The sequence below is a fragment of the Miniopterus natalensis genome, chromosome 1, assembly GCF_054644295.1.
Source record: "Miniopterus natalensis isolate mMinNat1 chromosome 1, mMinNat1.hap1, whole genome shotgun sequence".
NCBI classification, from domain to species: Eukaryota; Metazoa; Chordata; class Mammalia; order Chiroptera; family Miniopteridae; genus Miniopterus; species Miniopterus natalensis.
The window spans coordinates 125,747,063-125,763,185 of NC_142081.1; the positions used below are offsets into that span (position 1 = coordinate 125,747,063).

Consider the following 16,123-nt stretch of genomic DNA (forward strand, 5'->3'; position numbering starts at 1 on the left):
GTAAAATTTGCAGGATTAGGGCATCTCCTAAACATATCATGCAAAAGAAGGGTGACTTGCTAACTTAAACAGAGGGAAAAGGTCAAGTACAATTCCTTCTATAATTCTTATTGAATTATCTTTTAATATGTTTTCAAGTCTTTTATTTACTTGCTATTTAGAAGGATAGCATATTGTGAATTAGTGTAATTTTTTAAAGAGGTCAGAAACTATTTTAATTTTACATGCTTGCTTGAAGACTATGCCTAGCCCTGACAGGTAACGTGTACTACCTGCCAGAACGCTACACTAAGGCCTTACAGGTATGCTTTTCACTGCATCCATTTAAGAACCACATAAGATCGGCGCCATTGCTATTTTAAAGACCAGGAAGCGGGAGGATTAAGGAGTTTGCTCAAGGCCAGTCAGTGCGAGAGCTTTGAGTTTTTTCATAATTTTTCTCTGCTCTAAATCCCACAGGAAAAAACCCAGCACGACAGTGTGGGTGTACTTAATGCCACTGACTGCACACCTACAAGTGATTAAAATGGTAAATTCTGTGTTATGTACGTTTTACCGCAATAAACAACTGAGATGACCTAGTCACAGGAATAAATTCAAAGAGGGCCACTGGCAAGCACATCTTGCGTGGGGGTCCTAGAAATGCGAATCATGTTCGAGTTGAAAGGCTGAAAAGAGAACTTGAGGAAGACTCCACAGCATGTGCTTGCTTGTGACCACCATCTGGGAAAAGGAGAGTGCGTGTCACCCTCAGCAGGGACAGGTAAGGGCCTTTCTCAACTGTGACGGGCCCCACTGAATAGGATGGGGATCTGCAGCCACATCTTTCTCTGAGATCCCTCTCTCTTTTTTCAGCTTCTGAATAACTCCCTCCCTTCCAAGTGACAGTGCTACACTGTACTTTTGTTTTGATGAAAAATGCAAAAACACAAAGTAAATCTGAGCTGGAGATCGGGAGGGGTGGTCCCTAGAAAGGACTGGTTGCCTTTGGGCCAGGGATTCCACCTGGCACGAGGTCAGCCAACTCACTTGGAGCTGCTCTGTGGCGAACAGCTGGACTCAGAAGTTAATTCCTTATCTGTCGCAAAAGAGACTCTGGAAAACCCGATGAATAATAAGAGAATCATAAAACGGGAAATGAGACTTTCAATCATGGCCTGATCTCTTTTCTTATAGTTTCTGAAAATTCAAGATTTGGGACAGCTGGACAGGAAAGAAACAGAAGAAATACGTTACTTACTCAGATGCCAACTTTTTGGAATAAAGAGTAAATCAAGCAAACAGTTGTCAGTCCAAGAACAAATATTTGTGAGCACCCTTTACACATAAAATATCTCTGTTCTTAAGAAGCTTTCTATCACATTGAGAAGATAAGTATAAATAGATAGAAAGGTGGACAGATGACTACATGCAGGGGTTGGCAAAAGCAGGTTTACAGTGTGAGTACACAAAAGTTTATTCTTTTTCTTTTTTAAAAACATATCTTTATTGATTTCAGAGAGCGGAAAGGAGGGGGAGAGAGAGATAGAAACATCAGCAATGAGAGAGTCACTGATCGGCTGCCTGGCCCGCAACCAGGGCATGAGCCCTGACCGGGAATCGAACCCCGATCACCTGGATCCTAGGTTGATGCTCAGCTGCTGAGCCACACCCGACTGGGCGACACAAAAGTTTATTCTTGCATTGCTTATTTATTAATTATTGTCTCTAATTATTATGATTAACCACCCCTGTATGTATTTATAGATGGGGGGAGCTATAGAAGATACTGTGTAAATTCAAAATGAGCCAAATCGATAGGTTTTGAGAGAGGAAGAAATCACTATGGTCAAGGAAGACTTTACAGAGGAGGTAAAAATCTGACTTAGATCTTGAAAGATGTTCAATATTCACATAGGAATAAAGGAGAAAGGAGAGCATTTGAGGCAGGAAGAAAATCATGTTCAAAGGCCAGAGGTAGTTAAACATCGGGTCTCTGTGGACCACCAGTGAACAGCTGGTCTGGCTGGAGCTGGGGATTCATACAGCCCACGCGACAAATGCAGCCCACGGCTCCCCATTCTTCCCGCCTTTCCCGCTGCCCTGGTCAGGGGCCTGGGCAGGGCCTCCCTGGGATGGGCAGGGCTTCCTTCCTTGTCCCACTTAGGCCGGGTTTGGCCCCCTGACTCGCTTGGCCGACAGCATGCAGGTGGAAGGGTCGGTGCACCCACTGTGAGCAGAGGACGGTGGCGTGTTTCCACTCACGCTCCTGCCCGCGCCATTCACCATGAGGCTGTGTCACAAGCACCTGCCGGGCCGAGGACCAGAAGAGGCCTGTGGAACTACCTGAATCTCACTGCAATCTGGAGCCAAGGACAGCTGACCCGCAGAAACAGGAGAGGGGAAATATCTGTTGCTGTAAGTCACTGGGATCCTGAGGCTGCTTTTATGCATCAAACACTGGCTAATACACACACCCACGCTGGCTGGTGAAAGGATCTCTGCGCTGAAGCCAAGGGCTGACTCTGCTTTAAAACAGTAGCCATCCTGGGGACCATAAATGTGATTACTGTAGGACTTCTCTCCCAGCTGGGCCTGGCCCTGGGTGGTACGGATGAGCCTTGGTGGGAGAGGGAGGTGGGAAAGGAACGGAGGAAAGATGGCCCTGAGGTGTCTCCCAGTGGCTGGAGCCCTTCTGCACCTGAGGGGAGGAATGAAGTTGTGTTCTCTCTCCGCTCCTTCCTCGAGCAGCCAACAATAAACCACAACCACCACCAAAGTTCAGTTAAGAAACGGAACAAACGAAGGAATGGAAATTGCCTAAAATATCAGTGGGGCATTATGGATGATTGAAATTTCCTCTCTCGTTTTTCAACTTTTTAAACACAATACATTGATATTATATTTGAAGTCAGGAAAATAAAAGATGTTACTAAAAGAGATAAAAAGCAATACAGTAAGCAAGCAACCTGAAGTTGATTGATTTTACCAATACCTTTCCTGAAAACCATATTCTTCTGGCCTCTAGTGACGAATGGCTAATGTGAACACTGGAGTGCTGCTCCCTCTCCAGACACAGTCCTCAGTCCTTAGGACTGTTTGGGGTTTCAGGCAACGACACTGGTCTTTGCACAGCAGGGCTACATGCCAGCACAGCCAGGAAAATGAAACCCTTTAGGTTACAGCTGACTGCCATGTGAACACCTGGCCCTGTGTTAGGAGCAGACCAGCTGCGAAGAATCAGCTGGCAAGGAGAACTTTCCAGGCTGAGAAACGAAGCTGCTTCTTGAATAAAGTTGCTTTTATTAGGGTAGTAAGGTTCTACTGCCCCAACACAGTTTACCCAAAAGAGGCAGTGCCACCCGGGTAAGAGGGGCCCGTGTCTGACACCACGCTTTTAGAAGGTCCCTGTTTGGACCCTCAGCCAGCCACTCCCCTGCTTCCCGTGAAACCAAAGCTGCTCTAAAATATAAAACATATTTTTTAAAAACCGTTGAATGGATGCTGGTGGGAATCAAACTGCCATGGAACTGTAGTTAGTTTTCATTGGATAACTTTGTAAAATGCCAAAATTTATAATATGCTGCACACTGCATTTTTTGCACTTATTTAAACTTGTGTTGAAAATTGTATATGCCAACATACGAATGCGTGCGGCACTACAGAGTTTTTCGAACTTCTCCTAGGGGACATCAAGCACAGGAGTTTGTCCATTCACAGAGGAGCCACCACTTGAGTCTCTATGTGGGAAGTGAGCAGAATCGGGGGTCTGCCGAGAGGGAGAGGAAGGACTGAGCTTGTCGAGGGGCCGAGTGATAGAGGGAGAAGAGGCCCGAGGGAGGGCCGGGGTCAAGATGCTGCTGGCTGTGGTCCCCACAATGTTCCCCATCCAGCTCCAGCCCCTGAAAGTCCCGGTCATGCTTCCTGTCTTTCACTTGTCTGTCTCTTTTCAATAACCACTTCGAAAAAATTTCTAATTGGGGCCGTTTCTATCACAACCAAGCGATCCCCAGTGGCAGTTTGTGGCAGCGTCTGTGCCCTCAGACTTCAGCAATGGCTCTGAAGGACCACTAATTGTCCTGGATCCTCATCAGGACTCCGCAGTCAGGCTCATACGCAGTTCCTGCCTCTTGGGGATGAAGCTAAAACAATGAGTGTCTCAAAGAGCTGATAAGTCTCTTTTTAATGGAATAGGGCCCAATAGCAACCAGTATGCGAATTCATTGCTGTGTTTCCTCACTTTAAAATAGAGCGATCTGTTATAAACTCCTGGTGGAATTCCTTCTTAGTTAAGCATCTCTGGGTCCACAAATTTGCAGAACTAGTTTCTCTCCATAAATTTATTAGACATGACTGCTGAACTTCAGGTGGGCTCAAACCACTTTACTTCTACCCATAATGTCACCATGTAGTGAGCAGTTTTCATGCTGGATTTGATCCTGCGGGGGGGGGGGGGTTGGGGAGGGGGAATGTGCGCACAGCAGTACCAGTTGTTCAAATGCAGAAGCTGAGTTTAAGTTGTCAGAAAGCATGCCAAAGCCCCCCCCCCCCCCCGCCAAGTCAGCAGGTGACACCCGAGACCCAGGTGAGCAACATTACTTTTCCAGTCATCACGGAAATGGGTGCCTCACATGTGTGCCGGCACGAGCACACCGCTGATGTGTGCAATTCCCTCCCGGCTCGTTTCTGATCATTGAGCTCAAAGCCTCTCTTGGCATTCATTTTACTGTCTTCTCTCAGACCTATCCCTGAGATAAGTAATGCGTAAAAGACTTCCATTAAGTATTAAAGATTCAATATTGGAATGTTAAACATGAAATTAAGTTTTATATAGTTTGGTAACTTTCCAAAAGAACTGATACTCTGGGTCAGATAAGCTCTTTCTCAGTCAAGCTGCAAATGCTAACCCATCCTTTAGACATCAAACAGGCTCAGGCTAGCCAAGAACAGACTGACCTTGGCATTGTGAGCGCAGATGTCAAGGAGAAAGTCAGAATCTGAACTCTCAAGCACACTAGGGGTCTACATGTGCAAACCTATGAGAACAGGCACGCTTGTTCCCTAAGGGCACAGAGGACGTCGTTTGCCATGTAAAACCATGTGACTGTTAGATAGCAGCACATGGCTCTCCAGGGATGGTGACTTGGGCCATGCTCTTGCACATACTTCTATATAGAGAGAATAATAAATGTGGGCTTACTCTGATCTGGGCCTCTTGGGTCAATCTCTTCTCACTGTGGGAAACTGTGGCAGTTTAGTAACTTCGCAGTGGTACCGCCCTGATAGCTGTACACAATTGATCTTGGCTGAGACCTTCCACAGTCACTAGGTCCACCAGTTTCATTCCTACCATCTAGGAAGCTCTGAACAGAAGAATCAGTCTATGAAAACTGCTCATCATTGTCCTCAATGATGGCCTTAAGACCAGACAGAGGCCTCCTTTGTCTTTAATCTCAGTTTTCTCCTCTGTAAAGAAGGAATAGCAATATATCCTTCTTACCTCTCGTAGTTTTAAAGATTAAAGCTAACATATACAAAACATCCAATCTACAGTGTAGTAGGTATTAAGTGAATAGTTTCTAGTAATTTTCCTCTTTCCCTGGATCCTCAGTTTATTTCCCCTGCATTTGATAACAAGTAGTTTTTGTTACAAACTTCCATGAAAATAAGTTCCTAGGTTTGTCACCTTAGGAAATGAGAAACAATAATATTTAATATGAGTCAGTTCCTATCATTAAACTTTATCTCTAGAAGTTTCACTATGGGGATTATGGGGACTGTGACAAAAATCCAGTCAATTCTTTCCCCCCCTGGATTCTGACAATAGGTTAGACGAGTGTCTCAGCAATGGAATGATTTCCACTATCTTGTGAGAACAGGAAAACAACCCAAGGAAAAATTTAGGGGCATGTCTCTAAGGACATTTAGAGATATAATATTTCTCATCTGAAAGAAAATGCTTAAGTGAACTGTGTAAATTTCCTGCTAATTTTATGGAGGGTGAAATGGGATTTTTTGAAGGAAGAGGGACAAACTCAGCATTTTTCAAATCTAGCTGTAGTGTTCCCCTGCCGACCCTTTTCTCTTCTGGTGCTTCTTGCCCCAGCAAATGGCGTGAGGATCTGCGTCTGAAACCAGAGTGGTGGTGTCATCTCTGCCTCCTCCTTCAGCGTTTCCCTATCAACCACCATAAATTCGTCCTCCGAAACATCTCCCACTGCCCTCCAGTACATCACCATCTCCTCTTGCTGGGCTTCTGTAACCACCTCTCCATTTTACTTTGCTTCCTCCAAATCCATTCTCCATCGTGTGGCCACATGATCTTGCCCATATTCAGATCTTTCAGTGGCTCCCTGAGAGCCTCCGGTTAAAGGCCAACATCTTGAACACTGTTCACAAGGCTCTTGACCACCTTGTCTCTGCTTCTTTACAGTCTAAATAAAATCCTGCTAAAACCATATGATTTGTATGAAATAACTTGGTCAGGAATAAAATCACAGCAGAAACACCAAATTGGTTAAAAACTTTCCTTGCTGTGCCTAAGACTTCTGGCCCATTTTTCAAGTATGTTCTTTTTTAAAAAAATCTCTATTTCATTCTTAGGCAGTTTGGCATCTATTCCTGAAATTCTGGGTTTCTGAGAGGGACATTAGTGTAAACCAACAGCCCGATGCCACTGGCCTTTGCACTGTTGCCAGCTAAGAAGAGGGGACCTATTCCAGGCACTGAGAGTCCTGCCAGGTGTCAGGCCTCCAGCAGCTCTGACAGGCATTGCGATGGCGGAAAATACAACAAACGTTACCTTTGACTACTTTCAGTGACTTCAGAATCTTCCATCATATCATTACCTTCTGCAGATAGCATTTCACTCATCATCTCTACTTTCCATAAATCATGTTTCTGTAAGAACAAAGCCCTAGGCCTAAAGATAAAAAATATCCACGGCACAGAGGCATACAGAGTAGGGCTAAGGGCAGACCACAGACTTAGCCTGTAGACAGAGACTGACTATAGAGCGATCTTGCCCTGATCTAGGATGAGTGAACAGGAAAAACCAACATCATGCTTATGACAAAGTATTGCAGGACCTCAGGAGAAGTACCATCTGAAAGACTTTCCAAACAGCATATCTATACAATTAATGAACTTCAGGATTCAGAAAAAAGTTGCAGGAAATTATTACCTTCAAGAGAAGGTGGTAAGATAGATGGAGGGTATTTCTGGGAGAAGTGTCTCATGCAAACACAACCTGGAAAATGGTCCCAGTCCGCCTCTCTCACCTTAAGCTCAGCATGCTGAAGTACTAGCCATGCAGAGTACTGATCAGAAGATAGATTATTCAACCAAACACTGAGAAAATAGCAGTGCTTAACATCAGTCTCTTAAAAAATGCATCCATTTCAATTTTGGTCTTTAAATTTGATTGTAAATTAAGAGAGTCTGCTTACTTGGTTTTAAAGAACATATTATTATCCAAAAGAATTCATTAGGAAGATTTCTGCCAGCCCCTATGACACAGTAGCTTGCAGTTAGACCAAAGCTCCACAAAAAGAGCTAAAAAGCTGGATCCAAAAAATCTGTGTGAAGGCTTTGGAGAGTTGCAGAAGCAACCAGGACTCTAAGGACCAAGATCCAAGACAGAAAGAAACTAGAAAGAGGTGTCTGGACATTCTTGGAGCCACATTTCCCCTCAGGGCATCTGTAGGTTCTGAGCCTGAGGTGAAGCTGGGAATCAGGGCAGAGGACTTGAACAGACGCTTCACAAAAATGGATATTCAAATGAGTAGTAAACACTTGAAAACGTACTCAAATCGCTGGTAACTGGAAAATTAAACTTAAAACCACAGAAGATAATACTACACACCCACAGAGAACAGCTAAACAAACAAACTGGCAAGCATCTGGAACAGCAAGAATTCTCATATAATGCTAATGGGAGGGCAAACCATAGAGTTACTTTGGAAAACAGCCTGGCACTATTTTCTAAAGCCAAATCTATGCCTAGGTGATGATTCAGCAATTGCACTCGTAGGTCTATATATGCAAGAGAAAAGTCTACATGTGTTCAACAAAGACATGTGCAAGGATGCTCCCAACAGCATTACTTGTTAAAGCCCCAAACTAGCAACAAATCAAATGTCCATCAGTAATACAATGAATAAACATATTTTGGTATAGTCACACAATGGAATACTAAACTGCAAGGAAAAAGAATAAAGAATTGACTGGCTGGTGTGGATCAGCGGTTGAGCATTGACCTAGCATCCAGGAAATCATGGTTTGATTCCCGCTCAGGGCACATGCCAGGGTTGCGGGCTCGACCCCAGTCGGGGGTGTGCAAGAGGCAGCCGACGAATGACTCTCTCATTATCGATGTTTTTCTCTCTCTCTTTCCCTTCCTCTCTCTGAAATCAATAAACATACATTAAAAAAAAAATAAAGTATTGCTATATGCAACAACACAAATGAAAGCTGGATAAAAACAGCTAAGCACAAAAGAGACTATGATGCGATTCCATTTTACATAAAGTTCAGAAAGGAAAAAGTGATAGAGGTCAGAATCGTGAATACCTTTGTAAAGGGGTTAATGGCTGGGAAGGGGCAGAGGGAGGCTGCAGGAGCACTGCGGATGCTCTGCATCTCATGTGGGTCGTAACTGAGCGGGTATGTTTAGTTTCTAAAAATTCATAGAGCATAGTGATGTCTCGCGCACTAATTCATTAGACACTGTGGCAAAATGCAGGTAGCCACTAGCACCCATTCCTTTTCCTCTTCTTATTTAACAATAGTACAGCCATGTCACACAACTGCCAGGCACTATTTTATAGACGCAATGCGGAGGAGTGGTGCAAGTGGTGGCCCTGAATGTAACTTCCCAAATGTAGCTATGTGTGTGGTTGTGTTACAAGACAGCAAGAAGCTAGAAAAATTCCAAGGCAGGAGGAACAGGGAAATCGAAACAAGAAAATTAAATAAGGCCAAACAGTTTGGCAGCCTGCAGGCAGCTTATAAACAGCAGGTCCTTATCTTCCTCCAACCAAGGAGAACAAATGGTTAATGTCTCTCCAAAGACAGCAGAGAGCGGGGAGAAAGGGGAAGGAAGAGCGCAGTCTTATCTCATCCTACTCCCCGAACAGACAAGCCAGTGGTCTCTGGGCCTGGAAAGATAAAAATTGCCAGGTGTTTTTCAAAAATTACGGGAAAGGCACCACATAGTAAAAGAGGGACTTTTAAAATTAATCTGTACCAAGATATTCCGCAGAGGACTTTTAAAATCTATAGATAGAAAAGTATATAAGGCACCTCCCAGCCCCTCACCCCGCTTGATCCTCGGATTAGCTGAGAGAGCCCAACCGTGCTTTATGCCACACAGATTGACTCGCTTTGCTCCTGTAATAAATTTGCATGCTTTACTTTCTTCATAAATTACTTTCTTAATAAATGTGCTTCAACACAATGCAATTCTCTGGAGTCACTTGTTTGAATTCAATCATACATGAAGACAAGAATCGAGGAGTGTACAGCTCTCTCCCTCCAACTCTGACTGGGGGCTGTGCCAACAACACCTCTCTGGTGTCTGGGAGACGTGCCTGTAACAGTTGTTCAGAGAGAAGCCACAGTTCTCAGCCTCCCTTGTAGCTCACCATGTAACTTCAGTTCTGGTCAATGGAATATAAGCAAAATAAAAGGGACATTTCCAGGTCTTTCCAGTAAGAACTCTGGTGATGCACTGCCCTGGCCCTTTCCTCCCCTCACCCAGACTGGAAAATAGCCAGGTGGAAAAGCTGCCTTGGACCCAGAGATGAAAGTCACGTGTTCAGGATGGCAGAACCATTCTACTAGACCTTCCAACCTGTGTCTGGGCTGGTATGTGAAAAAGAAAGACGCTTCTAGCTCAGATGGTACCCTAACTAATACAGGCATTAAAGCATGGGATTGAAGGCAGCTATGGTTTGAAAACTTTGTACTCTCATTGTTTGCAATTTGTCACAAGCAACAGTATGTAACTGCTTTGTTGTGGGTCTGCCACCACGCAACCTGGGGAAGACCCTAGAGAAAAGCACGGTCCAGGGGAAAGAGCATCTTCCCGTGAGAAAGCTGCTCTAGAGTATCCTTTAATTCTGACTCTAGTAAATGAGACTTGTTTTATTTACCCTGAAAAATCTAAAGGTGTCTGGCTGTCTCCAAGGAAGGCTCTCATGGGTGTCTAACATTCTTTGACCCTCCTGAAAAGACTTAATGACCATCATGCAATTACAGCTGGCTGGGGGCCACAGTGGGAAAGGCCTCGACTTCTGTGACATCCTCATAGACATGACTTGAAGGAAGCTTTTTCAAACACGGAGAACACTGTGTTTTATCACGTAGACTGTACAACTAAAGCACCAGACGTTGTACATTTCCCAGGTGCTCCTTTTGGTGATCCCAGCATCAGTAAGCACCAAATATGAACAACAAAGGAAAAAGTGCCTTCAAAGTATGAACCGTTAAGGACCCAGAGAGCATCGAGATATATGGGTTAATGTAGCCAAAGAGAAATACGGACACGGAGGAAGGATCAGTCGAAGGATTGATGGGTTTTGGGTGGTGAATGAAAAGACACAAAATGAATTCTTTTCTTTCTGGATCTTTCAGGGGGCGCTTAGTTTACACATGGCCCTAAGAGTTGCGTTTGTGTTTCTTTGAAAGGAATATACTTGTGGTGTTTTGTGAGATAGTGAGTGATGTGGTTAATCCACAGGTGAAATTTTAAAAAATCCTCCTTTTTTTTTTTATGGCTTTAACAGTATACAAGTTATCTTACCTGGGGGTTTTTAAATACAGCATATTTTTCCTCTCTCTTCAAAAATACCACTTTATTTTCTGTGTCTCTTGTCCAGTCTGATAAGACTTCAACAACATTTTCATGGTCTTCAAAAAACCTTTCTGATGAAACAAGAAAAGCAGGCTAGTATTGAGTTAAGCACATTGCCTCATACTTCACATAGGTTTTTAGAAACTCCTATTTCTTACATGATCTCACATTGTAACAGCCCTGTTCTATTTAATTCTCCAGTGTCAGGTGTTTAGCTTATTTTCCATAAAAAAAGCATCACAGATGAAGCTACACTATAGTAATAATGGCCAGCCATCGCATTTTTTCATATTGACATTTTTGATTGTAAATAGTTCCAGGTGGAGGTGAACATCCTGTCTGTAAGGAGGACAATTAGGCAATAATCGGTTTAAACAACTGTGAATGAAACTGTGAGATATGCAATAAGCACTCTAAAATATCGTTCCTTAAACTCTAAAAGCAATACACCAATATCGGAACCAGACCTAAGCATAAAGGAAGGCTTTCGTTTTTGTGTTTGACTCAGAGTTGAAGAAAACTTCGAGGGGTTCTTTCACTGTAGGCTATTTCCTCCAGAAAAAAATCTCACCAAAAGCTTCTAACACAGGCAATGCTATATTCCACCAAGCTCTCCTGGCAGACAATTGTTCTGTGAGTGGTATTAAGAATGAGAAGTGACAATATTTCTTTTTTTTTTCTAAGTCAATTTTTATCAACAGTACTTTCTCTTTGGGGCAGAGACTCTTCAGTAGACAAAGTATCAGACATTAAGCAACTGGGAGGGAGAAAGGGGAAATGGACAGTGATGTGAGGCGGCTACACTATAGTTAAAAAAGCAAACTCTAAAGAGACATCAGCAGACAGATACCCAGGCCCTCTCACAATCTGCTCAGCTTACTAAGCATGCAGTAAGAAGCATCATCCTGCCACTTTCTTTCCCTTAGGAACCACTAGAGAAGTGACAGTAATAATGCTTACATTTCCCAAGGTCTGGCCACCTGCTATCACCTGAGTCTCTTCCCCACAAAGAAATGAAGAGGAAAGAACTGAACCTGACAGAAGGGAGGGGATGTCTGGGAAGTCTCGATGGCCTTCAACCAAACTCTTCTGAGTAGACCAAAACCCATATTAAAGCAAACCCACAGGTATTTGGAGAACAGCCTGGAGCTGGGGGTGGGACTTACCAATTTGTAGTTCTGGGTATGTTTCATAAAGACACCAGTCCACACTGCAGTCACAATGGGTTTTCTCAAAAAGGTTGTCTAGAATGTCTCGGACCAGCTGCCGCTCATCCACCATCAGAGACTTCGTGCTGTTATCATCCATGTGCACCTTGACAACCAGCTGAGGATAAAGCCACAGAGCAGCCACTGAATGTCAGCAACTGAGGAAGGCCACAAGATTTAAGGTTTCAAAGTTGCTATTGCTTCTGCTAATTTACACGAGCATGTGTCCCACGAATGAACTCCATTTGAACTCACACTCTGAACACTTGTTTAAGGAGTTAGGAATGTAGAGGTGGAGAAACCAACTCACAAAAATAGAAAAACGTACAATAAACAAAGTCCTTGCCCTGCCTTCAGAGACTGCATTCTGGTGAGGGGGGCCGAAGACAAGTGCTGACTTTCTGTTCTCCTGACATCTGGCTGTGACTTACTCAAGGTTCATCCTGGAGCCCAGGAGCATTTCTTGATTGAAAGCCACACCTGTATCTTTGTAATAAATTATTCTCTTTTGCTTGGCTGGAGTTGGGTCCCTTGTAACCCAAGAGCTCTAAGACAAGTAAGACTAAGCTGGCGAGCCTACCGTTCTTTGAAGGTGGGACTGCACAGTGACATGGCATCTCTGAGGAGCCTGAGAACCAGGCTGTATCTCAGCAGAACACGGTTGGGATCAGAGGTGGATTAAGTGAAATAAAGTAGACTGAGAAAGAAGCTATTAAGGAGACATACAGGCAAATTAATGATCTAATTGACTTTTCATTCTGTATGTAAAAATTCTACTGCACTGAGTTCACAGTCAAATTGGTAGTTACCTCACTCCAGACCTGGAGGGTTTGGTGGGAGCAGCATTTACTCATCTCCAATAAGGACATAGGATTTCTCTGGCTTTTCCCAGACAACTCATAAAAGTTATTCCATTTCTGATCCTCAAGAGAGACCATGATTCTGATGTAATACAACAAAATTCATGAAGTAATGCAGCCAGGGTTTGTCTTTGACATGTGTGTATTTGCAGTATATTTTTAATTACAATAGTTTGTTATTTATGAGTGTTACAGGTCATAATGGTGGTATATGTTCAGTCTTCAAAAGGAAGAGTGGAAAGGTGCCTACTAAACTGATCCTACCTAATGAAGTGAGAATTAGTCTAGTCAGAGTCAATCAAGTTAGGGCCTATCTTTGAGTGCAATGGGGGAAGAAGGTGCTACCTTCCTCCTTCCAGACAATCACTGTCCAACCTCCAACCTGTGGTGCCTGCAGCTACTCCACACACACCCAGTAGAGAAATCTTGGAAACAACATCATAAACCAGAACTATCTGGTACTCTTCTTTTTTTTTAAATCCTCACCTGACATATTTTTTCCATTGCTTTTCAGAGAGTGGAAGGGAAGGAGGGGGGGTGGGGGAGTAACAGAGAGAGAGAGAGAAAGAGAAACATTGATGTAAGAGACACATCAACTGGTTGTCTCTCGCATGAGCCCTGACCTGGGCCAGGGATGGAGTCTGAAACCGAGATACACGCCCTTGGCCAGAATCAAACCTGGGACTCTTCAGTCCACAGACTGATGCTCTAACCATTGAGCTAAACTGGCTAGGTCTGATCTTCTTGCTTACATTTCTATTCTAACTTAAAAAGGGAAATAGCTCAAGATAAGCTCTGCCTATTCAGTTTGTGTAGGGTTGGTCATGGTAATTCACAAAGGAGACTTATCATTATTTTAAAAAGTGATTAGATGGACTGGAGAGAGAGGCCATACAATTGGTAACATTTCTTCTTCCCCAAAACTTTCGGTTAGATTCTGAGCAAGTTGAGGAACTACCCTCCTGTCCCACTTCCACCTAATCTGATCTTTAGAACATCAAGTTGTCAACCGAGAAGGTGCAGTTCCCCTGGAGTGTTATGCAGAGTTACTGATAGCAAACAAGGGCGTGAGTGGTCATAAATTCTGGGTCAGAGCACACAAGGATCACAAGTTGAAGCTTCATGTAGTGCCTTGTCTTTCCAGGAGTCAAACTGTAGCCATCAGGGCAGGAAAAGTGCAATTCTGGCTCCTGGGATGATTCAAATTCAAGCTTACCTAAGAATACTTCTTTCCAACCTACAGCCCAGAAACCTCTAGTTGGGTAGTTGCTTTTTATCAAGGTTGTCTTTTGATGCATTTAAAATGATAGGGCCAGTGCCAAAGACACATTCACCTGACCAGAAAAATGAGGCCTGGAGGGTTGCATGGAAAAACAGATATTCTTCAAAGAGAGGTCTATACTATGATTTATTTTCTCTCTGCTGAGAATTATTGCTATAAAGTAGCGATTTTCAACTTTTTTCATCTCATGGCACACATAAATGAATTTCTAAAATTCTGCAGCACATCAAAAAAAAAATTTTTTTTTTGCTGATCTGACAAAAAACAAAAAAGGTATAATTTTGATTAATTCACACTGAATGGCTGTTGTGTTGGCTGTTGTCATTTTTAAATTTGACAATAGAAGGGGGAAAATGTCAATGCCCCTGACTAAATAGTCAGGTATGGCATGTTTTAAAAGTTCTTGCAGCTCACTGCCAATGATAGGATTTAGAAGACTTAATCTTCCTGGTGGAAAAATTAATGATGTTTGACCACATTTCATTCTTTCTTAGGAGATCTTGAGAAAATAAGGCATGTTGGTGTTTTCTTCTATTTTTCTCTCTCTCTCTATATATATAGAAAAAAATAAACCACATAATTTGACAATGATGAAAAGTTGTTTTTTTGCAGAAATTGCAAACTAAATTTAATCTACATGTAGTTATAAATGTCCACAATTATAAAACTTAGAAAATGAAAAAAACAAGAGAAGGCTGGTGATTTTAGCAAGAAGGAATCATATTTATTATTTTTCACACCTTCCATCTCATTTGCAAACTGAAGAGTATCTACACCAACACATAACAGTGCTAAATCGCAGTTATGTGATTTAGCAAACTAAGTACTTTTCATATCTACACTATGTGATACAGGGTAGAATCGTTCAAGAATGAAAAGCTTGCCTTTTCTAATCCATTACAGTGGCGATTTTCAACTGGTGACCTGCAGGAATTTTAAAACATGCACTACCTGACTATTTAGGGGCACTGACCTCTTTTCCCTTAGGCTGTCAAATTAAAAAATGACAACAGCCAACACAAACAACAGTAGCCATCTGGTGTGAACAAATCAAACTTATAGCTATATTTATTTGTCAGATGGACAAAAAATGTATTTTTGGTGTGCCCCAGAAGTTTAGAAATTCGTTTATGTTTGCCAGGAGACGAAAAGGGTTGAAAATTGCTGCATTCCAGTAAAGATTTTATAGTTTTTAGAAAGTCTTTTTGTTCTTCTGCAAGCTGTTAAATGAAAGAATAACCCAGGTCTGAGTCATTTGCAATATTTTCTTCTTCTATAATAAAATTTACAAATGGAGTTGTTCTCCTGGGTTACAGGAGCTTTAAAACAAACAAAGATACAAAATTAACAAGTGGGTCTGATTGTGTTCCCAGTTCCCAAAGCTTTGTCCTACAAGATGTGTACATTTCAGAACACTGGAGGGCAAAGTACTTGAGATAACTTGTTTTCCATAATCTTGAGAAAAGCCCGGTGTAGATGATGTGTGGGCACATACTAGTCATTTTATTGATGTATGAGTATGTGAGTTATTTTCTTAACGTTCTGTGCTACACACAGACTTTTGTTTTAAGACAGACATTTGGAGTGTCTGAAATCAGCACAAATATACAAGCTGGCCTTTTAATTTTCCCTTTCCACTGATCAGGATGGTTTTTCTGCTTTACATCTTCTTGTTGTATCAGGACAGGCTGTGACTGGTGTTACTGTTACTTTTCACCTCCAGTAAATTATGGCCATGTTCTCTCGGATTCTGATACACAGCGGAAAGCAGCTGCTCTCTCCTCCCTGTTCTCTTAACCTCCAGCTGAAGCAAACACACTGAATGTGTTAGTTGCTCTACCTTTCCATGTAAGAATCAACTTCTCTTTTCATTTCCCCTCTTGAAAATATATCTAACCTGGCCCTCATTTTATAAACAACCAGAGGTTTGGTTGGGCCT

At 42.6% G+C, this 16,123-nt stretch overlaps 1 protein-coding gene across 1 annotated transcript in view; it reads right to left on the bottom strand.

Annotated features, from left to right (window-relative positions):
* APBB1IP (amyloid beta precursor protein binding family B member 1 interacting protein) overlaps nucleotides 1-16,123 on the bottom strand; it is a 96,667-nt gene that overhangs the window by 31,180 nt on the left and 49,364 nt on the right. The window contains exons 6-7 of the mRNA XM_087825668.1: nucleotides 12,001-12,160; nucleotides 10,784-10,905 (exon numbers count right to left, since the gene is read on the bottom strand). Of these exons, the coding sequence (XP_087681794.1) occupies nucleotides 10,784-10,905; nucleotides 12,001-12,160 (282 nt within the window). The remainder of the gene's footprint in view (nucleotides 1-10,783; nucleotides 10,906-12,000; nucleotides 12,161-16,123) is intronic.